Source organism: Corella eumyota, chromosome 6 (assembly GCF_963082875.1).
Source record: "Corella eumyota chromosome 6, kaCorEumy4.1, whole genome shotgun sequence".
In the NCBI taxonomy this organism is placed as follows: Eukaryota; Metazoa; Chordata; class Ascidiacea; order Phlebobranchia; family Corellidae; genus Corella; species Corella eumyota.
Window position 1 is genome coordinate 6,637,655 of NC_137495.1, and position 25,842 is coordinate 6,663,496.

Genomic DNA, 25,842 nt, shown 5'->3' on the forward strand with positions numbered 1-25,842 from the left:
TATTCATCAAGTTAATTATGCTTAGCACGTGTTTAATGTATTTTTATTATATTCAAATGATGTTGCGTCGGGTTTGGAACTGCCATGCACAGAAACGAGCGTTTGGATTTATTTTTGTTTCCAAAAAATTACGCTCGTGGTCTTTTGACTAATATTCCTTTATTTTAAGATAGTTTTATTTCCATTTGGAGGTACCACAGACTAATTTTTACAGTTATTGTACAGAATACTTCATGTTTAGTGCAGAAATGTGGTTTCTTTTATGGTGTATCAGGTCAAAGCGCAAGCACTTTATATTTTTGTTTGTTTTAGATTTTTTTATGAACTGCTGGTTTGACAAAAAGGGAGTTTTTTTTAACTTAAGTCAGTTTTGCTTTTGGGAAAATCAGTACTGTTCGTTTTATTAGGCAAATTTGTTTTCCATTTTTAATCAGTTTTTTGTTTCATAGAAAATACCACTTTCGAGTTGTTAACTTTACTTTAAAACTAAGTTGTGTTTTGTACTGCGAGATGAGGTCCAAAAAAAGATAATTTTAACCCGGCGACGAACTTTCGGCCATGGACCCTTGAGGATTATTATTTATCGTCGACACATCGAAGCAAGAAAAAAAAATAGAAAATACAAACAAGAAATTCTGCGTAGCATGCGAACTAGCCGTCTCGTATGGCGGACCACAGGCCTAACGAAAGAAATCAGCACGAAAAAATCGAGTGGAAGTAAGTAGTTATTTTTTTGTTCATTAGGTTATTGAAAATATATGTAAAGAACCTAACGTATGGTAATGTTTTTGCTCGGTCTATAACGCCAGTTGTAATTTGGTTGTATAGCCTATTAAGTTACTGGGTCAATATTTACTCGGAAGAAATTGCCCGCAATAAAAATCAGGGAATTCTTAAACCAAATGCTGTACGGTGGCGTTTAACTAAATTATCACCTAACCAAACGCTTGTTTAACAGGTTAAAATTAGTTGTAACTTGCACGCGACCTTGCTGGTGGTAAAACCAGTCATTACGGCCAGATTGCAGGGTATTCGGCCGTTGCTAAGCAAAGTTTATTTTTTCGGTGTTGTTCTTCGCTGTTCGCGTGCGAGTAAGGCAGGCATGATACCCTTTTGTTTATATTTGTAACAGCCAGCGTAGCATGGCCTACTGACTGATAAATATTACCCCTTTTCTCTGGAGAACCGACGGATTAAGAGTGTACTTATACTAAGGCACACGGCGCCTCCGCAGCTAGGTTTGGTTGATAATACACCCCGCGAGAATTAGGAAATTAAATGTTTTCGGTTAATATTTAAAATTGGTATTTGATTGACGTTTCTACATATACGTTGTACAGACTAATGCGCCCTGCAAATGGTTGAATTACACAAATAAGGCTTAATTTGGGTAATCAGATATCTTTTTTTTATTACATTTTTACTTATCAATTACAATATAACGTAACTAAATTTTAAGGCAATAAAATTGGACTAATTCGTAGAATTAATTTTGTAGGTAAAAATATGCTTTAATTAAAATATTTTTACCTATATTGTTGCCATTTTATTTATTGATAAACTTAATTTTGAGTTTACCAAAGTTTGTTATTTTACATAGTTTAAATAATACAATGTGCCCCAGTTAAGATATATACCAAGATATACTTGTTTTGACTTACTTAGACATATGTGTAACATAATAAGGAAACTCGACCTTTTTTCGATAATTCTTATAAATTTCGTTTTTCTTTTGAAACCTTTCAAGAAAAGCGGAAGCGAATTCGATTTTCCGCGTAAACGTTTCTTTTTTAAGTACTGCACGTTATTTAACTGGAAGTCGGCCGTCTTGTGTAATTCATCAATGAAAAAATTTCGTTGTAATGTATGAAGGATACAGCGTATAGTACGTTAGGTGGCTTTATCTGATGTGATTTGTAATTTATCGTGACTGGGTTGAACTGTATGTGATTTTTCCTTGAAACTCCTAATACACATTAACGCTATCGCATAATTTTCGATTTATTCTGCCAAGCTTTTTTTCCAAATTGAAAAGTTGTAACTCGTATTTAGTATACAACTTTTACCTATACTATTTTTGTGGGAAATGAAGATTTTAGGTTTGATTTTGTTTGATTTTTTCCGAGCAATTAGACACAGTTTTGTTACATAACAAAAAACTGTGACATTGAAAATTTGCATACAGAAATAGCTGCTAAATTATTTAAGATGTTTTTTTTTCGTCCAAGTTTTATCAATCAAGTTGAGACAAGGAATTTTTATCCTCACATAAACAAACGTGTGCCTAAAACGTAATCTTAATCTTTTTCATAAGTTGAAGCATATTTTGTACGATATATTACTAGATATCTGTAAAAATTAACAATTGGACAATAAATTTAAAAAATGCTTTATTAAATATGTTAAAGTATGTCCGGTAATTAAAATGGAATTGTTTAATATAACTCTATGTTAGGGCTTTAGTAATTTTTTTATATATTTGCCTTTTAAAACGTGCTTTGAAATTTCGTTGCCCAAAGTAGGGTATTCACGCTATTTTCTTACTACAAATTTTTATTAATTATTTGCGCAATTTGTGTGTACTGCGACCACTATTTCGCAACATATCAATTTGTAATTGACAGTAGCTGGGCGTGGCAGTTAATAAAAAGTCCATCAGAAATTTCTCCCTATTTCGATCCTGCTGATTAGCACGCACTTTTGTATAGCGCAATACTCGTCGGTCCCGTAGTCGTAATCTTTTGTCTGCGCTCGGTTTCAACCCGATTGTGATCTTACAGTCAATATTTGCCATCTCTTCATCGCTTTCCGGTCGGCGGTGTTTGTTTTTTTTTTCGTTTGTTTGTAAGGGGGAACAATGTTTGACGGCTTTTCCGTTGTTGCTGTTGACTGTAGAAGCCTAATTGGCCTTAGTCGATACTCTGTCAAAATAAAGGCATTAACCTTTGATTGCATTTGATTAAGAACCTGGTTTGAAATTGACCGTGAAGCCTCTTACCCTCTTAATATGTGTTTGTTTGGTTATATACATATTTGTTTTAATTTCGTGCAGCTTGTAAGTATTTTAAAATAATGAACCCCACAGAAATTGGTGCTGTTTCTGCTACATCACTTAAACAAACATTAAGAACCCCATTTTAACATTATTAAAACTGTAAAACTAGCTTCAGAATGTAATGTGTAAAATGATCAAAGGTGTTTGACCGACCTACAAGATTTTTTTTGTGTAACATTTAACAAACATGTGTATGCTTTAAACAGGCTCTAAATATTTACCCCTATTTTTCAAGGCATATGTGACGTAATGTTTTATAAGGGTTCATATCTATCCATTTTAACTTTGCATTAGTTTTATGTCTAGGGTCTAAACTTGTTAAGTTTTTTGGTGTATTGTAAGGTATAATTTAGCCGTCCTTTGCTTAGCTCACCAAGCCTATTCATCAATCAGCACTAGACTTTAAACGTGTGTGATCTGTCTGGTTTAGTACCGGACCATATCGTTATTAACGGAAATAAAACCCAGGCATTACCGCTTCTCGTTTCCCCTTCAGATAAATCTTACGCTTTATTCTTCAGCCTATTGACATGTCGTTTTTTTCCGGCGCGGTATTATATTAAAGGGGAACGCAAGGAAGTGTGCGGTCGAATTAAAGGCCCGTTTCTCGTTTTCTTTCATTCCAGAATTTCCGAATTCAATTTGGACGATTTCTATTTTTGTACTGCTCGGCAGGTTAACAAGGGTCCGCTTGCCTATTATAGACTACGCGTCTGTGATGGTTTACGGTTGTGAGCCATGCCCTTTAACTGTAGCGGATGTTATAATTTGTTAAGATACGCGTAAGGGGGTATTTAAGTTTAAACCTTGTTGACATTTGGTGCGTTTTTTTAAAACTTTTTTTGTAACAGTTTTCCACATTCCGCGTTTCTATACATGGGCTGTATTTATCATACTTTGATTTTAAACTTATATTTATGGTACGATTTTATATCGCTTTGGCATTGAAGAGTGAAAAGTTTATTTTAAACCCAAGCCAATAAAGTCTTGCAGTTTTTGTACACCATTTTAATTTAAATGAAAAAGCCAGAACCCTTTTCCATTTTTGAAAATAGAAATTGCTTGAAAACTGGCCCATTTTTTGTTCAAAACTAACTTTACAGTTTCGAAGTTTTAAAAAATTGCAAAGCACAATTTTCGAACGCTTAACCCCCAGTTAGTTTACAGGCTTAAATTTGCCCCTGTGTTATGTAGTCATTGTTGTTCAACCAAACGTTAAATCGGGGTTCTGTTTCCGGAATCGTGTTGCATGTCGAATTTTCTATCAACAACAGGCGCCTCGTTCGAGCGGGCAAATGAAATATTTTGTATTATTTTATATTTTTTTCAGAGGTTACTGTTAATGTTTTTTAAAGTTTCAAAATCTTGTTTATATTTTTGAAATAATTTTTTTGGTAGTATTGTAAAATTAAAGCGTTACCTTAAACTATAATTTATTTTATGAAATTTATTGATTACTTAACACATAGGATACCTAAACAACATAAGATATTCCTTCAACGAAAAAAAAATCCCATTGTATACATAGTTTCCGTGTTAAATTGTTTCTTATTTTTTATATTTTTTTGCACTTCAAAACCATGGTCATTGGGCAAAACCAAACGCTTACTTTTAATTTAACACACCCTTTAAACCCCATAATATTTTACCCATATACCCTGATAGTCACTTGAAGCAGTTTCCTTTAATTCAAATGTTTTTAACACCTATTATTTTTTACCCCGTCAATGCCCCCAAAAAGGTTACCGCGGTCGACGCCAATCCGTGCTTTATTCTGATTTATTTGCACGCAATAGGACGACAAATGACACCTGCGAACGACAACAGTAATAAAACGCAACATCACGTGACCCGATCGCATTTAAGTTAGATCAAGCGAATTATCAGGCCTTTCTTTGTCGTCATCTTTTGAACTCTTAAACAAATTTAAAAAAAAAATTTTTGAACATATTTTAGAATTTATTTGAAAAATTTGCTAATTTTTAAATACAAGTCACGTATTTTTGCCTAATAGTTGGTAAATTAGCGTAAAATATGTTACAGGTGGGTGTGCTTTGTTTAAAATATCCTTTTTTTATTAGGTATTTAACATTTTTTCGTAATTGTTTTCTTACATGTTTTTGTTCTAACCTGTTAATACAAAAAAAATTTTTTTATTTTTTCTAGTAAATGTTGGTCTTTTTATTTGCACTGGATATCTTAGACAGACTTAAATTAAATTTTACAAATTCATCAAAGGGAAAATTTATTATATATATACCTAATTTAAATAGTTTGTTTTAAAATTTTGTTTTTAGATTTTCTTTAAATAATTTATTATTTCTTGACGTTTTTTGATAGTTTTGTTTAGTTTTTTGGGCATCAACGTTCTTTAAAACTTTTCTTTTGTTTAGGTACGTTATCCAGTTAGGTTACTTTGGTTGTTATGATGTTTTATAATTGGCATTAGATATTGTTTTGTTTTAGAAAATAGTTATTTTACCGTGCATTTTGTCAGCTTGGAAGTCTTAAAACTTATATTTTAGCATAAGCTTTAAAAGTGTTTTACACTATTCTGCTAAAATAGGTTTTAATATTTATTTTTTGTGTAATTTGTAATCAAAAAACAAACTACATGTAAGTCACTGGGCAACTATTTTTCCGTGAAATCGTTTCGTTTTGGTACGATTTTGTTACCGCGAAAAAAGCAAAAACATCCGCTCAAGAGCTTTGTTTTTCGATTGATCTGTTCGTAAATAAAATATGATTGGTTAGTATGGTATGCGAGATTCAAATGTGAATGTTATTCTCTTATCGGATACGCGATCAAATCCAATTTTTGTCAACAACTTGGCAAAGTTTTTGAGAAAGTACTTGGCCGAATTAGTTTATTTGCTTTACATTTTCGCTGCTTGTTAAATCTTTTTTAACACCAAATTCAATTATAAATTTGCAAAAAAAATATTTTTTTAATAACAATAACGCGATTTTAATAAGAACTCTATATTAGGCTTGTAAACTTTTAAATATATTTTTAAAAGCAATGCTTGTTGTGGTAGCTTCTTTATAAAAATAAGCATATTATCATAAGATATGAATATTGTTTTTAGAAGTGCTTGAAGCAGCTGATGTTTGTTAAGATCAACAACGTTATCATAACCTTAACCTAGTTTCAAGAACTCACTTTAACTTATATTGGAGTTGTCAATATGTTTATTAACATCAGAGAATAAATAAATGATTCTTTAAGTAAACTTTTAAACTTTTATTTTGCATAAGTTTAGTATGAGTTAAGACCATTTTATTCAAAATGAAGTACTTTATAACGTTCATGTATTGCCAAAGTCTCAAAAGGTTTAAATAAAAACCATTTGTTATTAATTATCTTGTATCTTTTTATACACTGGTTAATTAGTTGGATCTCAGATGAGTAGTCGTGTGTTTTTATGCACGTAAGTTTGTGGTTTATTGTAAACATGAGGACATCGCTCGTTGGTTTCTGATTGCAAATAAGTTCCAAGTGACTGATGTGTATCATGGTATTTTTTATTTCTGGTCGCGGTGTTGTAAATTTGATATTTTTTATTAGTTTTTACCCGTGAAAAAATTCATATTGATCATAATACTATCTGGAAACTTTTTTTTTTATTGGTTGTTTAATTTTTTGGATTAGAAATTGCAATTTTTTCATCTACAAACCTTTGTCTAATTGGTCTTGGCAATTGGAAGAAAACGTAAACAAAAAAAATTAACTTTTAATTTTGCAACCGCAAAATGTTTGACCAAAATACATCACGTGACCAGCACTTGGCGTGGTCACGTGACTTGTTCGACGCGAGATCAATTGGCTGATCAGTTTCCGTTTTCCCACGCCTTTTGGCGAGCCGATTGCTTCCGGGTTTGCGGCGATCAATTGTATCTTCACCCCTACCTCGATCACGTGACCTTGCTAAAGAAAGGTCACGTGATGCGAACCTTGCAAAATGTATTTTTTTTAAAACATAAATATTTTTTGGCAGTCTTTTTACTCCAATTTTGCATAACTGTAAATTTTAAAAACATGAGCCGTGGTGTAAACGCAAAACCTTTTACTGCATACCAAAAACAACATTGCGACCGCAATATTTAGGTGCTAGGCAATGCGGCTTGCAAGTTATTGTGGCATAGTGCAACCCAAACGATCTCCCGCTCCGAAAAAAATAAATTTGTGCAAAAATTTTTACTGCCGTTCGCTTCGCTCCATTTAATTTTGGTTGCCAGAAAATGTAAGGTATGGAGAATAACACACAGCGATGTAATACCATTGAACAGCACAGAGCGGATATGGTTACTTAATGGCGAATTATAGGAATTACCGTGAGCCCGCGGGGCATTGCGAGCTCTGGCTTACTGTAAACATTCGCGAATAGCTGCGCGTGCCTTGGCGAAACAGCACTCTGGCTAAGCCGAAAATTGAGCGCGCATTTTGGAAATGTTTGTCTTATGCTGTCCGATTATCGTTTTCTAAGCCTTTGACCTTACTACTAGTTAAGTTGACTCTTAAAATTTTGGTTTGCTAATTTGGGTAAATTAATATGGAATGGAAAATACATATTTCGGATAATTTTTTATCATTTTTTTAGCGACTGACGTCAATGGTTAAAATTTTGTTGACGTAGAGTAGGCATCACCTCGCATTCTTGGGTTAAGTAACAGCACGATTCCATGTCGGTTTTTCTGTATAATATAGAGGTTATATAGAGTTTGTGTTGCAATTTAAAACAAATAAACAAACTAATAAGGCTTTTGGGTTTAAGCACCGTAATCTGACTTGATTATTAAAAAAAATAAATAAAGTAAATTGATTTTTTTTGGAAATAAATTTTAAATAAAAATATGGCCGTACAAAACACAGTATTTAATAAAGGCCTATACAAACAATTAAGTTTAACAAATTCGATAGGCTTTAATTATCTTTGACTATTCTACAAAATTTCCTTTTCTTTATTTAAGAACTTTTAATAAGAAATTAATATAATTCTGTTACCTTTGTGCCAAATCAGTCTTTGCAAAATAGTTTTTAAATTTATTTAATATTCAATATAGCTCCATGTTAATTTTTGTTTTTACTTTAGTGACAGCCCCATAGTGAGGGTGGAGGGGACCGTGATGTCGCGGGGTGAGCTCGGGTGGTTACCCCATTTGGGCCCGGGCCCCAGTAAAATAGCAATCTACGAAAACGCCCTCAGAACCGCTTACCTGATGTATGCATACAGGATCAAAAATAACCAGGTAATTTGTGAATTCATTTCAGATTTTTTTTTATTTTTTTTCTAAGTTTATGTTATTTTGCTGTTGTAGTATTAGATACGAAGGTGTATAGTCTAACTTGGACACATTATTATTTAATTAACTTTTTGTAATTTACAATAAATATATAAAAATGCTAATTAAATAGACCAAGTTGGATAAGAACGACTATAAGGCATTCATGTATATAAAACTGTTCCAAACTTTAAATTATATCTTGTTTTATTGTTTATTTTAGAATCCCAATTTTGTTATCATAAGTCATATAAGGCCATCAGGCATTTATTGTTTGTGTATGTTATAACCCGCGTGTACCTACTAACCGGCTTTTCAATGTGTAACGCGCTAATAATGACATGAATAATGTTTATTCGATTCGTAAACACTTCGACATTTTAAACGATTTTCGTGACTTCCTGCTTAGCGGGCTCAGATGTTTTTTTTTCGAGATTTCGTAATTCCAAAAGCTCTTCTTCTGTGAGTCAGCGATCTGTTTAAGTTCTTAGTCATAATTTTTATTGCTTTAAACAGGTTCGTATCCTGTTGGGGTGTTGTAATACACCGGTTCCTAGAATAGCAATGACAACTTTCGTATTAGTTACGCATAATATTTGTGCTTTTTTTATATATTTAATGGACTAGTTCATTATATTAAAACAAACTTTGTTTAAGTGTTTTATACATGGTGATTTTGGTATAGACTCATTTACATTCATGTCCTTCATTTGCTGGGCATTTTAATAAAAAGATTTGGAAATGTAACTACATTGTTTTGATTCTTTACTTTACAGGTCACCCTTAACACTCGAATACCACCGCATATGCAGTTCACCAAAGCCAGTGAGGTGTTCCAACGCTGGTTGATAGGAGACCAAGGCATGGGACTTGCGTTCAACGGAGCACCGGACGCAAGATCTTTCGACCGGGGAATAAGAATCGCTCTCGAGAATTTAGAGAAAGGTAATTTTTCCAAAAGAAAATTTTTAGAAACCTATTTTTTTGAACCAACTTATTTTGAAAAGTGTTTGTATTAGTACTCTACCCTAGGGATAGCTGGTATGTACAGTACCTGGCTTGGGGGGTTAATTTTGGCCTCCATGTAACGGGGGGTATTTGCTTCAGATCTACATTACTAATATGTGCACTCTGGGTTAAACTTTCTAACAATAGTCTTCAGATTAAATTTTTTTGTAATCCAAATAGCCATAAAATATTAAAATATGTATGATTTAGTCAGGTTCACTTTTTTTTGGATATGACTCAACTGGCGTCACTTTAAGACCGGGTATGAGTAACTCAAATATATGTATATTGGTTTACTGTTAATGTGCCGGTCCCAGTAATCTCAGCCTTTAGGTAGTACTAATGTTAGTTGGCTTAATTTTTATGTGGTAAAATTAAATTGGTAACATTGGTACCAATATTTTGGTAGTAACCAACTTTTTGACAATGGCAAAAAAAAATGAAATTTAAAAAGGAAATTGCTTATAAATTTTTAAAATAATTTGCCGTTCTCCATAATTTGTTATCGCTCGTAGAGTATTGGTGCCCATAACCAAGTCATAAACGGTTAAGTCTCACTTCCCTTGTGGATTTAACTGGTCATAAAGTTTTATTAGATATCCAATATTAGCCGAACGAATATTTTATGTTATTCATAATGATATTGCTTTTTGTCGAATAAAAATCGCCTTTAAATCCAAAGCATTGCCTAAACCCTAATAGCTGACAAGCTAACACGAATTATAATGCGTTTGAATAGTAATAAGGGCATTTGCAGTAATATTTTACAATGTTTCATAAGCTTTAAACATTTTGAGAAACGCTGTTTTTATTCTTTTCTATTGCTTTTTAATTTCCTATTATATAAGCGCTGGATTTGCGTACTAACAATAACAAACATGCGTTTTATAGTAAATATAGTCACCTGAACGAAGAATAGTAGATTTAAATTAAATGCGTGGGGTCTACACGTTGTTTATTTTTTTACCCAGTGCCCAAACCGCCGATGGTAGTCATATTTCTTGTTCTAAAAACACTCTAGTACCATAGAAACACCGTTATTAATTTTCGAATATAACGACATGCTACTGAACAGTCAAGCTAGTAATTTTTTTGTGTAGTTTTTGGTTGGCAGAGGTCAAATTATTTGCTGTTTTTTTATATTAAAAATTTAGCATAAATTACTTGGTTTCCGTATAAAAATCCATGTGTTAATAAAAATTGTAAGAAAAACTTATTTGTTTACAAATTCTGGCCTTTTGATCAAATTTAAACGATTAGCACTATCACAATTTAACTTAAAATTTGTTTTAAACAACCTTATGCGATTTTTATTAAAAGAAAAAACATTTATTGGAAATTATTTTACCCGACAACTGACAACCAGCGGATAACGAAATGTTTTTTCCTCATGAAATCGATAAACGTTTTACGTCATTGCCGACATTTTATGAATGAAAAAAAAAATGTAGTTATCCGTTGTTTGCGGTGGCTTAATCAATATCAGGCCCATATAACAATGCTTTATTATCCAGAAATCAAATTTGCCAATAAATGACCTTTTTTTAATCCTTTTTATAGTATATATATATATATATATATATAAATGGTAACAGTCTTTACAAGTAAAATTTATCTAATATTTTATTCCCATTTTGTTTTTTGATGCTTATTTTTCTTGTTACTTTTACGGTTCTCGCGTCTCATTACTTATACGCTTCTAGTTTTTTTGGAGAACCTTTAATAACTACAAGTGCACCATTTAAATGTATGTTGTTATGATAATTTAGTAGTAAGCAAAATAACACTGGGAATCAACGAATGTATGTTTAATTAATCACCATCAAAAGTGTCTGGCGATATTGCGCAATGATAAAAATAGTTTTTAAGAAAAAAAAATTCTTGGACATATTCTCTCCTAATTTGATGTGCGAAAGAGAAAGGCGGGAGAGAGAGAGAGATTGTTTCTCCTTTCTCTTTCTCTAATGAGACTTTGTTTTTGCGACCGCATCCGCTCTTTATTAGCCCGCAAATTTCTCTTTCGACAGCTTTTAATTTGTTCTCATTGCTTCCTCGGCTATCGATTATTTCTGACAAACCGTGAAATGTTGTGAATGAACTGTTAGAAAAATCTTTAAAATATTCGAATCAATCGAAATGTTACGAAATGTTGAAGTGTAGCGAATTTTTAATTGGATTTTGATTTTTTCTCCTTACGGTTACTCAAAGTCTTTTACAGATATATGTACTTTAAACTGTAAATACCCAACACAATTCTATTGGCAGTGTATTAATTGAAAATAAATATTTTTTTAACTGCAATAAATGTTTTCGAAATTATTTTTATGTTTGCAACATTAAACATTTTTTTTTGTATAAATTATAATTTTATTTTAAATACTTTTAAATGTTTGTTTTTAGCTTCGCTCATGAGTAGTTCGAGTAGTACGAGCAGTGGTTGTAGCCGCCTCTCCGACGAACCTGTTTCGGTAAATACCCCTGTTTTGTTTTATTTTTTTTCTACTTTTGGTTGCTGCAATTTTAAGCTCACTTGTTTATAGAATTCCCCTACTTCCATGAACTCGTTTACCCTGGCTCCGGGGGGTTCCCCTCTCACCCCACCGCACGACGAACCCAACTCCTCCCGTCGCTCCACCTCGTCCTATCACTCCACGTCATCAACCACTCCGCGACAGCGACCCTTACCCCCCTCGAACACCTCGGGCACTATGTTTCCGTTTCGACCGCCGCTTTCGACCACGTCACTTCCGGTCATGACTCCCCAGCGTCGTCACTCGTCGTCCCTGCCCGGGCGTGCGCAACGAAGCATATCGACATCGTCCCAGCCGATCGGTCACGTGTGCCCGAGCGTGCCCGACCCGGCGTCAAAGGCGTCGTTACGTCATCTAGACTCTTTGCCAAGGCATCACGTAAGTGACGTCATCAGCCGTAGAACTCGACAAAGTGACTCGTCGTTGCCAAAAAGCCCCCGAAATGACCCCAAGACTTCGAGTCGCAATAGCGACTTTAGTACGCCCGGCGCTACCGACGTCATTATCACCGGCGACGATGACGTCATATTGTCCGCCGACGCGGCAAAGACTCCTTGCGGTAGTGACGTCATCACACCGCCGCACCAGAGTAATGACGTTGTGGTAAACGAGTCGCGATTCACTTTCGACAAAGCGGAAGAAACGGAGTGCTTGAACAGAAATCATTCGAAGGTAAGAATTATTTTTCAGTAAAAACTCTAAAAAATTTAACCTTTCTACAGCGTTCTGTTAAATCATTTAAATTTTCTGCGCAGAAACTCGAGCTCCCGCCCAAGAGTCACCGAGGCCACAACCCCACCCGACACCACCGCCACAGGAGGCGCCACGACCCCGGCATACATCACGAACACCAGCGCCACCGATCCACCCACGATCGGTCTTCGTCGACGGCTCATCACGATCGGTCTTCGTCCCACCGGACCAAGACTCCAAATTTGGACTACCTTGAGCGACATAGAGACCAACAGCCGACGAAGTACAACTCTTACGTTCAGATCGCGTCGTCACCGTCTTCTGACGTCACAGTAACGCGCTCACCGCAATATCACACCTACCGCTACAGCCGCCAGTCTGAGTTGCTGCAGTTGTCATCGTTAGGGGCGCTCAAGGACCCACACTCAAAAATCCCTCTTTACAAATCGAGTTCGTACACGGAGCCCTCCGGTGGGCTTTCGTCGCTAAAACCTGGCGATAAAAAGAGCGGGAAATACAAAGAGGACCTCGGCGAGAGACTGCGTTGCAGATACTGCCAGGCTATGTTCAATCATGACCGAAACGTGCCCGGTTCATGCCCGGACGCGCCCAGAGATTCGTGCCACCGATGCGTCGACTGCGTTTCGTGCATGAAATGCGCCGACTTTGTTCTCTACCATTGCCTTAGCGACTCGGAGGGAAATTATGAAGACGATCCGTGCTCTTGTTCACGGCGTAGAACCGAAGGCTCGCTTCGTCGACGCTGGCTTGTTCTAGGACTGCTTTCAATCTTCGTGCCCTGCCTTTGCCTGTACCCGATACTTAAAAGCTTTCATCGGTGCGGCGTGCAGTGTAACGTGTGCGGTGGCCGCCACGAGGGGGTGGTGCACGCCAGGAACAGCCCCAATCATCGAAGCCAGAAACGCCGCTGATTTCCTCCAGTTGGTAAGCGTATAGCGTTAAAGTCAGGCTAAATAGGGCAGCGTGCTTAGAAGTTGGATGTTGTGTTATTGGACAAGCAGTGATTTTTAGCCTGATGTCGGACAGTTGACAATTACCTCAACGACTACTCTCTTCAAAACTTTGGCTCTCTAGCTCACTCTCGCGGCCGCAAAGTTCACGTCGCAATTTTTTAACGCCTAACTTTTCGTGCGAGTTGTATTCACGCAATCTCTGGAACGCTGCTAACGTAATCGTACATTACAAAATTTTAGCAGTCTAAGTTGTTTTTAAAACCAATTCCGGTATTTTTAAATAACGATTTTTTTTTTAACTTATAACATTTAAATTCGACTAGAAAAAAACAATTATTATTCGCCAATTTTTTGATTTATAAAGACTGTACAATTTTCAAAAAATTGCCAGTTTATTTTTATTTATTCTTATACTATTTCCCTCCCTTTAAAAGTTCAGCGTATTTTTACTTGATTTTTATAATAATTTTTATACAATGCGCTGAATTACCCATAACAACATATTCTGGTATATTCAACTCAAGATGAAAAAAATTATTAAAGGTTTATTTCGTTTTGGAAAAATTAATATTTTGGCTTGATTGTCAAATGGTAATAGATTTTTTTTTATAATGATGTTTTATTTATAATTAAAATTTTTTTAAACTAAATCTTTTACATATTTGGTATTAATTTTTTTGTAAACGTTCTAATAACGTTGGTCAGTCATACTTAATCTGATTTTTTAAACAGCATTACTTGCTTGCTGTTATTTGTTAAATTCCCATTTAATGTTCATCTAATAATATTTAAAATGGTAACTAAGTTAACACATAATGTTAAATAATGCTTTAAAACCTATAATTCCACGATGGTATTTTAATGTTTATTACTCTTAACTTAACCAAACTCTTTTTCGATTTGAAAAATGTGTTTTGAAAGCTGCCTTCGCTTGTACGTACCAAACTACCAAATTTATAGTACAAAACGTATTAGAAATTTTGAAAAAAAACAAGATGGTACGATATCACGTGAAGCAACATACCTATAATTGAGCGCGGCATAGTTTTGCATAGTACACAATCTGTTTATTATTATTATTTTAATATAGTACCGCGCGTGGATTATGTATCGCTGATGTTTTATTGCACATTTAGAGCTTTACGTGTAATTGTGTTGCGACCTTGGCGTTTTTGCCATCAAAAGTAACTAAAGTAAAAAGGTGTATTTAAATGGTGCATAGGAATTTTGTTGTTAAATGCGATTATGTATTTAGGCCTACTGCCCTTTTTTGCTGTAATCTGCCAAACTACTGGCTCAGTTGTTATTTAAATAGCCGATGTTGTTTTTATTAACAAAATGGCTGAAGACTGCTTTTAAATCAAATTAATACAATGAATAATTTATTTATTTTGTTGGATCGTTTTTGACTTTTTTTCTTTATCAATTTTATTACTTTTTAGTTTTTAATATGTTTACTCTTTTTATTAAAAAGTTTCAGTCTAATATCGTCTTTGTATTTTTTACCTATTTTTGGTATATACTAACATATATATGAATTAGACTTTTTCTAGAACTCATTAAAAAAAGTCTTTGCTTTTTACTTAAAACAATCTTGCCATTTATACATTCATTTGGCTAAAACTAACAGTTAGCCTGTTTTTTTTTGTTTTTTTTACGTACTATTGTTTCTTATTTGCTTTTGTTTTAACTATTGTTTTTGTGTAAAACGCCGTTCTGTTTTTGTTCTTTTTTTCGCACATTTTAAGAGAAAATAAAATGATGAAAACGTTATGGCCAAGAGCTTCGATTTGTAAACGTAGCGCTTTTAAATACAACAAAACTTGGTACTAAAGGTTGCTACAAACATTTAGGCTATATATGATTGTGGTACAAACACAACCCAGTTTGTATACTTTAATGATATAACAAAGTCTTATGATTAATTTTAAAGGCTTGCTAAGCCCCATGATAAACAGTTTTAGTACTTAAAAACAATTTTTTTTAGTACCAGTTTTAGTACTTAAAATCAAAAGCTCTTATAATTGATATTACTAATATAACTTTTAGGGAAACCGCGAAGTAACCACGATGCCCATTTTTAGCAAGTACTCGTTTTATTGGTTTTAACTTTTTATTTACATATTTATGTAAAATCGTAATAAGGTTGAAGCAATAGTAAGTATCGAAGTGCAAATAGTTTTTAGTAACATTAAAGCAACCATTTTAGTACAAAACATGTCAGATAGTTGTTTTGATTTTAAACATTACATTGTATTGGTGCAACGCGGTTGCTTCTCCAGCACCTGAAGGCGAAGTTCGGTAACAATCGCCTTTTTCTATCTTCGTAGGAGCATTGAACACTTACCATGGCTATTGCCACGGTGTGTGCAAAAATATTCATCCAGTAGCGAGCACCTTGACCATCTATTGTTAATATAACTAAAATATAGCGAGCAGCAGCACATGAAACATAGATAAACGTACAGACAAACAGTCGTACTGCCAAACGGTGCAACTTGGCTTCCTTATGATTGCACTTACTCAAAAGCTGACAGCCGTACCTCTTTAACAGTGGGTACAACATTAAGGCCAATAGCCCCATTTGAGAAAAAAAAGTGCATACAGTGCCGACCAGTAAGATAATCTTTGCACTTGTTTGTTTTTCCTGAATAGACTCGTCAGGACCGGCTTGGCATGTACCGTTTAAACTAGTGTATGTAAACAGAGATAAAAATCCCCCAAACTCGAGGCCAACCGAAACAAGATAGCCTAAGTAAATGTGCGAGCTTACAAATTTTGGAAACTTGCCCAAAAATGTGCTTATAATTTTGGTTTTGTAGATAGTGGTTTGCCCTGACCAGGAAAGAAGAAACATAAAGGCATTTGTCGCTATAAAACAGCAATAGAACATCATGAAGCTCAAGGTGCATATTTTATCATACAAATCTGGAAATACTGAAGATGCCACAACCACGAAGCACATCAGAGCAAAACTTATATGCGCCAAGTGATCAAAAACGACTTGCAAGCCTTTGCAACCGACCGATTTTTTCTTAATATCATACCGGTACAGCACGTAAACTACTATTAGATATAACGACTCCCCAAAAAGAAACCCTGCTAATATTCTGCTTGTTACTTCGTAGGCTCTTGAAGATCGCCAATCGGCTGAGTCACCACTGTTATCGTTTACAGAAATATTCCAAGTACTCATGATACAATTTTTATCAAATATAAAAAACGCACCAAAGTCAATATGTTCGGGTGTTAACACTGTTTTCAAATAGAAACTGGGATTTTTAATCAATTTTGTATGAATATTTTATATTTTTTTTAACAAAATCTGTCATGTGGATATTGTTGCGAGTAATCCGTTATTAATGATACTTGACAAACAAACAGGTTTATTAATTTTGGTACATTTAAATGGGAAATCTCATGACATTACTATTGTAGTGCCGAAGGCCTTTAAGATTTTTTTAGATTGGTTTTATTGTAAATTACTGTATTTAGGCATAGGAACTTTTTGTATTTGCTGGGTTTACATGGTAAACAATTTTAAGACCATCTTAAGATAATGTTATCAAGTGAATGACAACAATAAAATTAAATGTTACTTCGACAACGTAAGTTGAACATGTTTAAGTCTAAATTTTAAAAAAATTTGGGTTTATTGTTTTTTGGCTATAATGTATTTTTTGTGTGACTATGTTTACCTGAGTCGCTTATACAAAGCACAGGATAATCAATTTTGTGAGGGAAGCGCGACAACTTCACAAAAAGCTTTATATATTGCGTAGTTTAACCCTGTTTTTGATCTATTACTTATTTTACATTACTTTATAAAAATGTATTTTTTTCTAGCTGCTTCAGATTTTTTTTAATTTATATTTTTTGTTAGTAGTTTTAGGCCTTTCAAAAAAATCTTGAAAAAAACAAAAGAAAAAGAAAGGCAAGGTTAATAAAAATATTTTTTTAAACTACATTGAATAGTTTTAAAATCTGCCCTAAAAATAACATCTAAAAAATTGCTTTGTAAAACGTACTGGTAACAAAACAGTCCAGGCATATATCTTCATGGATTGTTTAACAAAGAATATAGTACTGAAGTCTTTGTGTAATTTTATGTGCTTTAAGTTATTGTTAGAAAGTTAAGCGTAAGAACTAATAACTATAGCTATTTAAAATATTGTTATCTTGTTAGCAGTACTTGTTTATTATAAAAATTGGGTTTGTAAAATGAGTAACAGCAAAGTACCCTCCTACTTTGTCAACCGGCCAATTGAAGGAAAAGATGTAACAGCAATACCTGGCATTGGAAATGCTATAGGAGACAAATTAAGAAGAAGAGGATATGTACTTGTAAGTATATATTTTATAATGAGTGCCATTTTTAACTAGTCGTTTTTGTACGTATATTTCATAGCACATAAATGTATTATGTGAAATAGTAAGTCATATGTATTATGACCGCAATCTTAAATTATTTTTCAATTTTTTAACGTAAAAACCTGTCCAAACCTAAACTTTGTATTTTAATACAGGCCTCGAGTGTTCTGGGTGTATTTATTGAATTTGATGGAAACTATGAAAAATTTTCCAATTTTCTAAGAGGTTTTGGAGCTCGGAGAAACCATATTATTGCGGCGTTCTGCGCACTGAAACAATGGTGCATAAATTTTGTTCCGAGGTTTAACTGTGTTACCCCTTTAGAACTTGGTAAAATTAAATAAAGTTATTGAATCGATTAACTTCCTTTTTAATGTTATTTTAATAAACGTAACTTACATTTCATTACTCTGTATTTTAGCATATTATAATTAATAAAACGAGTGTTGATTTATGCTATGTTTTAGGTCTTAAGTAAGCGATGATCATACTGGTATAAGCTAATAAACTTAGTTTGGTGATATAACATAGAGTTATGGGTTAGGGTTAGGGTTATATACATGTCAGTTGGTTGCCTTACAGCTTTGGCAAAACTTTATATAGCAAACTACAAAAAATATCCTACTTATTCAAAATTTATTGCTACTAAAACGTAAAGAGGGCGTTGTATTGTCAGCTGTAACTGTTAATATTAAATAAAGGTGTATTAATTATGTATTAAGAAGTTAAAATTTATACCACTTAATTTTTATTTTATAGGATAAGCTTTAGTAAGCACAATAAATTATACACGAATCTTTAAGTAAAAAATTGTGGACAGTTTTCTTATCAAAGAAAATTGTAGACAGTTTCTTATTTTTAAAAGTTCGAGTTACAAAATACAAGGCAGGTATACTTGAAGGTTAGTTTGTGGTCTAATTGGTTTAAAAGTTTGTCAGAAAGAAATCATGAAATCGTTACCTTTTGTCAAAGCTCGAGAACTTTAAAAGAAGGAGGTATTTGGAATTTTTTATATTTTTTTAATTATTTTTATATCTTCAGTAATATGTTGGATTTGTGATTGCGGACCAAGCAGTGTACTAAAAACATAAACCATCATAGGTACAACACTTGGCTATTTGATTTAAGCTATGTGACTGACGAATATAGTAAAATATCTGAATTGAAGGTTTTTTGAATTTTTATTTTGCTAGTCTTACTAATATTCTTACATATAAGAAAAAGGTAATTACCAAACTTTAACGATAACCTGTAAATTATTGTTTGTATTTTGTTTTAAAGAAATCATAACAGAAGCAATATGTATAAGCCCAGACCCATTTAATCGGTAAGTAATTATTTTTAAAAGTAAACTGTTCAATTTTTTTGAAGCGTTTCAAAATAATATAACCTATTTTGTCTAAAGTTACATTTTAAAATAAAAGTTGTGCCTTTCAGAAGTTTTCCTGTAAAACCGAACTCTATTATGATAGGATTTCAAGTAGCTAGGTAAGATGGTTTTGTTTATGTTTTAAATCACAAGGAATTTTAGATATTACAAAATTGTAATACTAGTTATGTGGATTTCTAAAGCTATTTTTATATAAAGTAAAGTATACTTTGTAGCTTTGTTTATCTAAAAAAACTTTACATTTTATAGAGTATTGGATAGTAAATTGGATAAATTTCCGAAGGGAAGCCTTGTAGTAACCGAGTGTGGTTTGAAGACAATTAACAAGTTTAATGATTCGATTCCGTATCAGTTGTGGTGCCGAGTTGATTAGTTTAAAGAAGATTTTTCTTTTATTGGAGCACTTGGTATGCCAGGGTAAGAAAAAATGTCTAAAAACTTCAGAATAAATCTAAAAAAATGTTAGGTTATAGGCTGACGGGTAACGCGTTTTTAACTATTGTAAATATATTGAACGAACTAAGGTCAATAACATTCATTGTACATGTAGCATGACTGCCTATTTTGGGTTATTAAAAATCTGCGAGCCCAAAAAAGGGGAGACGGTGATGGTGACCGGATGTGCCGGCGCAGTTGGAAGTTTAGTTGGTTAGATTGCCAAAATAAAAGTAAGTTAAAACAAAAAAAAAATACGAAAAAAAACATAAAAACTTTGTTTTTACATTTAATAACAACATGTTTTACATCTAGAGTTATAAATACAAAAAAAGTGTTTGTTTTATTTTTAATGACCATTTATTATGTAACCCAAGGGCTGTAGAGTAGTTGGCTCATGCGGTTCTAATGAAAAAGTTGCCTGGGCAAAATCGATCGGCTTTGATGACGCATTCAATTACAAGACTGAAAAATCTTGGCCTGATGCTATTAAGAGAATGGCACCAAACGGAATCGACTGTTACTTTGACAACATGAGATGAAAACCTTGACTTGTGTTATTAGACGGTAAGCACAAATTGTTCTATTACAGGTAGGTGGCCAAATGTCTTCCAACGTTATAGCCGCAATGAATGCCTTTGGTCGCATATCGTGCTGTGGAAATATAAGTAGTTATAACTTGACTTCTGCCGAAAAAGGTTTCAAGTTATGCATATTACCTAGTTTAAGCACGAAAAAAATTTATTAGGTTTTAACTTGTCTTTAGTTGTCTAAGCTATATTTTGTTTAACATCCACTATACAGAGATCATTTATGCAAAAGCAACTAAAATGGAAGGATTTAGTGTTCATAGATGACATAATGAAGTACCTGAAGGAATAACTTAAATGGCCGCATGGATCAAGGAGGTATTTCAATTCAATACGAGTATGTTTATTTATAAAAATAGTCGTAAATAAGCTGTAGCTTTAATGTGTAACTTTAAAATATGCTAAAATGTTTTAATTTTTTTAGGGTTAAATTCATGTAAGAGCTAGAGACCTCAACTGAGGGTTTTGAAAATTTGCCTAAAGCTTTTATCGGAATGCTAATTGGCAAAAATATAGGAAAGGTTGTTGTCAATTTAAAAAGGCCTTAGGTAGGCTGAAAAACTTAAAACAAACGAAACGTAAACAATAACTAGATTTATTTGATAAATAAAATATGCTGCAAAATTGTTTAATTTTTTTAAATGATATTCCAGAGTATGTTATTAATAAATTAGGTTTGTATAAGTTATTAAATTAAATAAATTTTAATAATTAAACTAACTAATAAATAGCAAACAAGCAACTATTTATCATAAACAAAAGTTGCAAGTTTTTTAGCAGCTTTATTTCACTTCCAATATAACATATAGATTTATTTTAAAATTTTTATTCCAAAAATTTTAAAATTTATTTTGTATTTCTTTATATGTATAACATGCCTTATTCTTTTGCATGTTGCAATTTTTATAATATACGTTTATTGTTTTAATAAAATAAAAAGGTTGTAAAATAAAATTTGTATTATTTGATTTGTTTATCTTATATCTAAAATTTAAACACGTTTGTTTACATTTTTCACATGAATGTTTTTCGGCCTGAGGTTTTGAGCTGATCGGCAAACTAGAGTATTTTATTTTTTTAAAACTGTTTTATTTGGTTTAAGCCTTTAATGAGCGTGCACGGTGTTATACAATATACTTTGAATATAGTAAAGAAACAAAAAAGGAATATTAAAATGATTAATCTCGCAAATTTAAACCACCAACTAATGAAATTTTAAAGTTACTTATCGTTTATAATTAAAAAAAACAAAACAACTTTTTTAAATAATCTTCGAGGAATATTTTTATCAAGCAAAAAGAATTTTTATCAAACAAAAAAGAAAAAAAACAACATTTGAAACTGAAACAAGGTTGTTATTTCAAGCTGATTATTATACTAAGGTATGTGGTTGGTAAAACAAAATAAAGATAAGTGGGTCGCATAAGCATTCTGTCGTTTAAGACTATAAATTTTCTAACTTTAGAGCAAGTATATCAGTTTAACTAGTTTCTTGAGCATATTTATGTAAAATTGATTCAAAGTATTAATATGCACTTACGATTGTTAAGACGTAAACTTTTAAATTTACCAAATTTTAAAAATCGGTTTTTGCAAAACGACTCTCGTGCATTACTCTGCTTTAAAAATGTTATCACATAGGTAAAAAAAATTATTTTAAATCTTTTTTTTCAAAAACACTTTAAAAAAACAATTTTCGTGCAGCATCCTGCGGTAAAAACAAAACTTATAAAAATAGTTTTTAAAATCAAGTTTTGGTCGCTTTTTGGTGACTTACTTTCTCCCCTCAAAACAGTGATTTTCGACGTTTTCTACAAGGGTATTTTCTTGGTGTTTTTACTAAATTTGGCCGAAAATAAAAAAATATTTTGGCATTTTTTTTGCAAAAAAAGCACTTTCAGTCTACTATAAGCTATCCAAACGTTTTAAACCTGTTTTTAACAATTTGAAAATCACGTTTTTTTTAAAAAATAAACTTTGTGAAAAAGCGACTCTCGTGCACCATCTTGCAGTAAAAAAATAGCTATAAAAAAGAAATAATACATAAAAAAAAAAATTTTGGCATTTTGGGTAAAAAAAAGTTTTTTAATCTAATTTAAGTCAATTAAACTTCTTTAAAATTAAGTTTTTGTCGAATTTCGTTGACTTACTTTTTCCCGCAAAAACAGCGATTTTCGGCATTTTCTACAAGGGTATATATAGCCTTGGTGTTTTTGCTAAATTTTGCCAAAAATGAAAAAAAATATTTTAGCATTTTTTGCAAAAAATGCACTTACAGTCTACTGTGAGCCATTTTAACGTTTTAAATCTGTTTTTAACAACTTAATAATCACGTTTTTATCAAAAAATAAAATTACAAAGAGACTCTCGTGTACCATCTTGCAGTAAAAAAAATTATAAAATAAAAAAAAAAATTTGGGCATTTTAGGGCATAAAAAGAGGGGGTGATATTCTCGATAATAATATTTAAAAATCAAACTGGTGTAGCTTATTTTAAAAATTTTAAGGTTTAAATTAATGTTTTTCAACACATTTATTTCTTATTAAAAAACAATAGGCAAAAGATACTATAACTATTGTTTTTGCTAAAAAAGTATTTTTTTAAATTAAAGAAAAACCTTTTTATTATTATAAAAAAATTGTTTTTTACTTAAAAATTATTGGGTTACTTAAAAAAAAAGTGTCTACTCTTTTTTATTTCTGGAAAAAATCTCGTTCCCAAAGTTCTTTTTCGCCTAACAAGCATCATGGGTCGCATGCACGCACCTGGGTAATCATATTTTTTTAATTTAAGTATAGAACAGTTAGTTTAAACTATTTTAAACAGTATAATTTCAAATTGAAGTATACCCACTTAAATTTGCCGATGTTTTTGTTGGTTATTGAGTTATAATAGCTGAAAAATGTAAACTATCGGTCTGACTGTCAGGTAGTCCGAACAGTTTGAAATCATCTGACTAAATGTCAGACTGCCTGATCTTTTAATTTGTAAAAAATACGGATCTCTATTACTTTCGCACGCCCGAATTTAACAAGGCGTTATAACCTAAGTATGGCAATTGTTCAACCAGACATTAAAAATTAGTTAAAATATGTTTTAATGAGTATAACTTAGTCTGCTTTACGAGTCAGTTGTGTTAATGGGTAAACTGAATATGTGAGGGTTAGGGTAAGGGTTTAATTTATGCAACCTCTTTGTTTAATTACATGTGCCGTATTTCGGTTACACACCCTGTTTATGTAGGGCGCGCGAAACTAATAGAGATCCAAAAATACTACCTTTCTGTGCGGTAAATAGTAGGCATAAATATTTTAAAACGTTAGTTTTTGTATGCACGTTTGGCAACTGCTTGTTTTAATAATAGCAAGTGGTTTTATATTATTTTGTGCGAATATTAAATAGTTCAGGATTGCAACTCACTGCTCAAAGTTGCAGCAGTGTTACTAAAATCCCGAAACAAATACATAATTTAATAAATTGTTTTTATGAAAAAAGTTTTAAATTTCAAACTATTCTTAAAACTTTTATTTTTTAACAGAAAGGGTTTGTCCGCATCTGCTTTGCCATACAGAAGAAGTGTTCCCACGGTATTTACATTATTATGTCAACAAATATAAATTTTTATTGTCTATATACCTAAACCATGGGCCTAGCCAGTTTCACATATGTAAATGTGATGTGTAATTTCAACAGATTAAAGTTTAGAGTTAAATATATACATATTATTCAAAAAATATTACAAATGTTTAACATATTGTTTAATAAGCCGGCAGCATGGTGTAGTGGTAAGAACACTTGCTACACCATCATGAGGTTGTGGGTTTAATCCCCATTGATCTCATGCTGTAGCGTCCTTGAGTAAGGTGCTATAAATGGTGTGAACTCCTGCTGAGACAGCACTTAATCAGCAGCATAATTACTGGGCAATTATAATCTCTATAATATTTCAAACCGCCACAGGCAACTCGAGACTGGGTCGGAGTAACTAATGTTACTCTATGTTTAAGTCGGGCATTCGACTTTCCCACATCGAGGATATATATATACAAAAAAAAAAAAAAAAATATCCAAATTAAATTCGTGATTTGTGTTTAAGTGGCTTAAACTGAGCAGTGATGATGTCAAAGAACAAATCTACAAGCTTGCCAAGAAAGGTCTTCGTCCCTCACAAATTGGAGTCATTCTTAGAGATTCTCACGGTGTTGCACAGGTAAATTTTTGTGTTTTCCTATAAGATTTTTACTGAAAATTTTGTACATACTCGCTTGAAGTATTTTATTATAACATTATATTTATTTTATATATTTGTAGGCTTTCTAGCTAATAAACTAAAATAAAAACGCCATCATTACTTTATTACACTGAAAGCTAAAGCTATCTATTAAAAATTTGAAAATTTCTAACGCTTTTTTAAATACTTACTAATAAACTTTTATATTATGAATTCTATGTTTGTAAATAGTTTTTTAAATTTAAGATCCTTACATAACCATCATTTACGATGTTTCTCAGTTTTTATTATCATATGTTTATCTAAGTACTACATGTCAAATTTTTTTAGGTTCGATTTGTCACTGGAAATCAGATCCTCCGAGTTTTAAAAGCAAAGGGATTGGCCCCAGATCTTCCGGAAGATATTTACCATCTCATTAAAAAGGCTGTTGCCATGAGAAAGCACTTGGAAAGAAACCGAAAGGTAAATAAAAGTGTTTGTTACTATTTCTGATGTAGAAATATTAAAAAAAAGTAACTGAGAACAGATTCAAGTAGTTTTTTATGGTAATGTTCATAAAATTATCCAATCTATTTTTTTTACTTGGATTATTGTTTACTACAGTAACACCAAAGTTAATGCACATTTGGCAACTGCTTGTTTACCCTTAGCGAGTGGTTTTATATTACTTTGTGCAAATATTAATTAGTTTAGGATTGCAACTCAATGCTCAAAGTTGCAGCAGTGTTACTAAAAACCTAAAACATTATCAATAATAACATTTGTTAATATTTTTTTTAAACAAAATAATTTGTTGATATCTTAGTTGTGATAATGCTCAGGGTCATTTTGTCTTTATCAAGGCAAACTTTTTACTACTATATCAAAAAACTATATCTTGGTTGGAATATTACCTGAATATTTATTATTTATTCTTAACTATGATGGCAGCAATACCGTTATTGGGCTTCATAATAAGATATATAACAGTGTTAATAAATACAATTTTACTGGTTAATTTAGGACACAGATTCTAAGTTCCGTTTGATTTTGGTCGAGAGCCGAATCCACCGACTGGGTCGTTATTACAAGTCCCGTGGGGTTTTGCCTCCAAACTGGAAGTACGAGAGTGCAACCGCTTCTGCTCTGGTCGCCTAATTAATACAAAAAATAAAATCTTATTTTCCTTGTTGTCACTGACTAGTTGCAGTTTGTGTTGTCTGTTTTTTTAATTTTAAAGGGTATTTTTACTTCCAACCCCTCTGGACTTCGGTAAGAACATTGCATAAGATGGTTAG

The 25,842-nt window shown here is 32.5% G+C and overlaps 3 protein-coding genes and 1 pseudogene across 3 annotated transcripts; all 4 read left to right on the forward strand.

Moving 5' to 3' along the window:
* The first annotated feature begins 412 nt into the window (after positions 1-412).
* LOC145754736 (sprouty-related, EVH1 domain-containing protein 2-like) lies at positions 413-15,195 on the forward strand. Its single transcript, XM_082570843.1, has 6 exons — positions 413-717; positions 8,149-8,305; positions 9,115-9,283; positions 11,747-11,814; positions 11,887-12,549; positions 12,633-15,195. Exons 1-6 carry the CDS (start codon positions 665-667, stop codon positions 13,500-13,502), a joined length of 1,980 nt encoding a protein of 659 aa, XP_082426969.1. The 5' UTR covers positions 413-664; the 3' UTR covers positions 13,503-15,195.
* A 2,543-nt stretch (positions 15,196-17,738) lies between these two features.
* Positions 17,739-18,312, forward strand: LOC145755567 (barrier-to-autointegration factor-like). Its single transcript, XM_082571806.1, has 2 exons — positions 17,739-17,888; positions 18,071-18,312. Exons 1-2 carry the CDS (start codon positions 17,766-17,768, stop codon positions 18,257-18,259), a joined length of 312 nt encoding a protein of 103 aa, XP_082427932.1. The 5' UTR covers positions 17,739-17,765; the 3' UTR covers positions 18,260-18,312.
* An 84-nt stretch (positions 18,313-18,396) lies between these two features.
* Positions 18,397-20,488, forward strand: LOC145755735 (prostaglandin reductase 1-like; annotated as a pseudogene).
* Positions 20,489-23,032: 2,544 nt separating this feature from the next.
* LOC145754766 (small ribosomal subunit protein uS15) lies at positions 23,033-25,744 on the forward strand. The gene is made up of 5 exons (XM_082570876.1): positions 23,033-23,100; positions 23,870-23,918; positions 24,428-24,541; positions 24,893-25,027; positions 25,568-25,744. The coding sequence occupies exons 1-5, from the start codon at positions 23,078-23,080 to the stop codon at positions 25,700-25,702; spliced, it is 456 nt and encodes a 151-aa protein (XP_082427002.1). The 5' UTR covers positions 23,033-23,077; the 3' UTR covers positions 25,703-25,744.
* The last annotated feature ends 98 nt before the right edge of the window (positions 25,745-25,842 follow it).

Excerpts from the sequence above, each read along its gene's own strand:
- LOC145754736 (XM_082570843.1), top strand. The coding sequence starts at position 665 with ATGGCGGACCACAGGCCTAACGAAAGAAATCAGCACGAAAAAATCGAG. Across the intron at positions 8,306-9,114 it reads ACAGGATCAAAAATAACCAG|GTCACCCTTAACACTCGAAT; the intron begins GTAATTTGTGAA and ends TTTACTTTACAG. Across the intron at positions 12,550-12,632 it reads TGAACAGAAATCATTCGAAG|AAACTCGAGCTCCCGCCCAA; the intron begins GTAAGAATTATT and ends TTTTCTGCGCAG.
- LOC145755567 (XM_082571806.1), top strand. The coding sequence starts at position 17,766 with ATGAGTAACAGCAAAGTACCCTCCTACTTTGTCAACCGGCCAATTGAA. Across the intron at positions 17,889-18,070 it reads GAAGAAGAGGATATGTACTT|GCCTCGAGTGTTCTGGGTGT; the intron begins GTAAGTATATAT and ends ATTTTAATACAG.
- LOC145754766 (XM_082570876.1), top strand. The coding sequence starts at position 23,078 with ATGGGTCGCATGCACGCACCTGG. Across the intron at positions 23,919-24,427 it reads ACAGAAGAAGTGTTCCCACG|TGGCTTAAACTGAGCAGTGA; the intron begins GTATTTACATTA and ends TTTGTGTTTAAG. Across the intron at positions 25,028-25,567 it reads ACTTGGAAAGAAACCGAAAG|GACACAGATTCTAAGTTCCG; the intron begins GTAAATAAAAGT and ends TGGTTAATTTAG.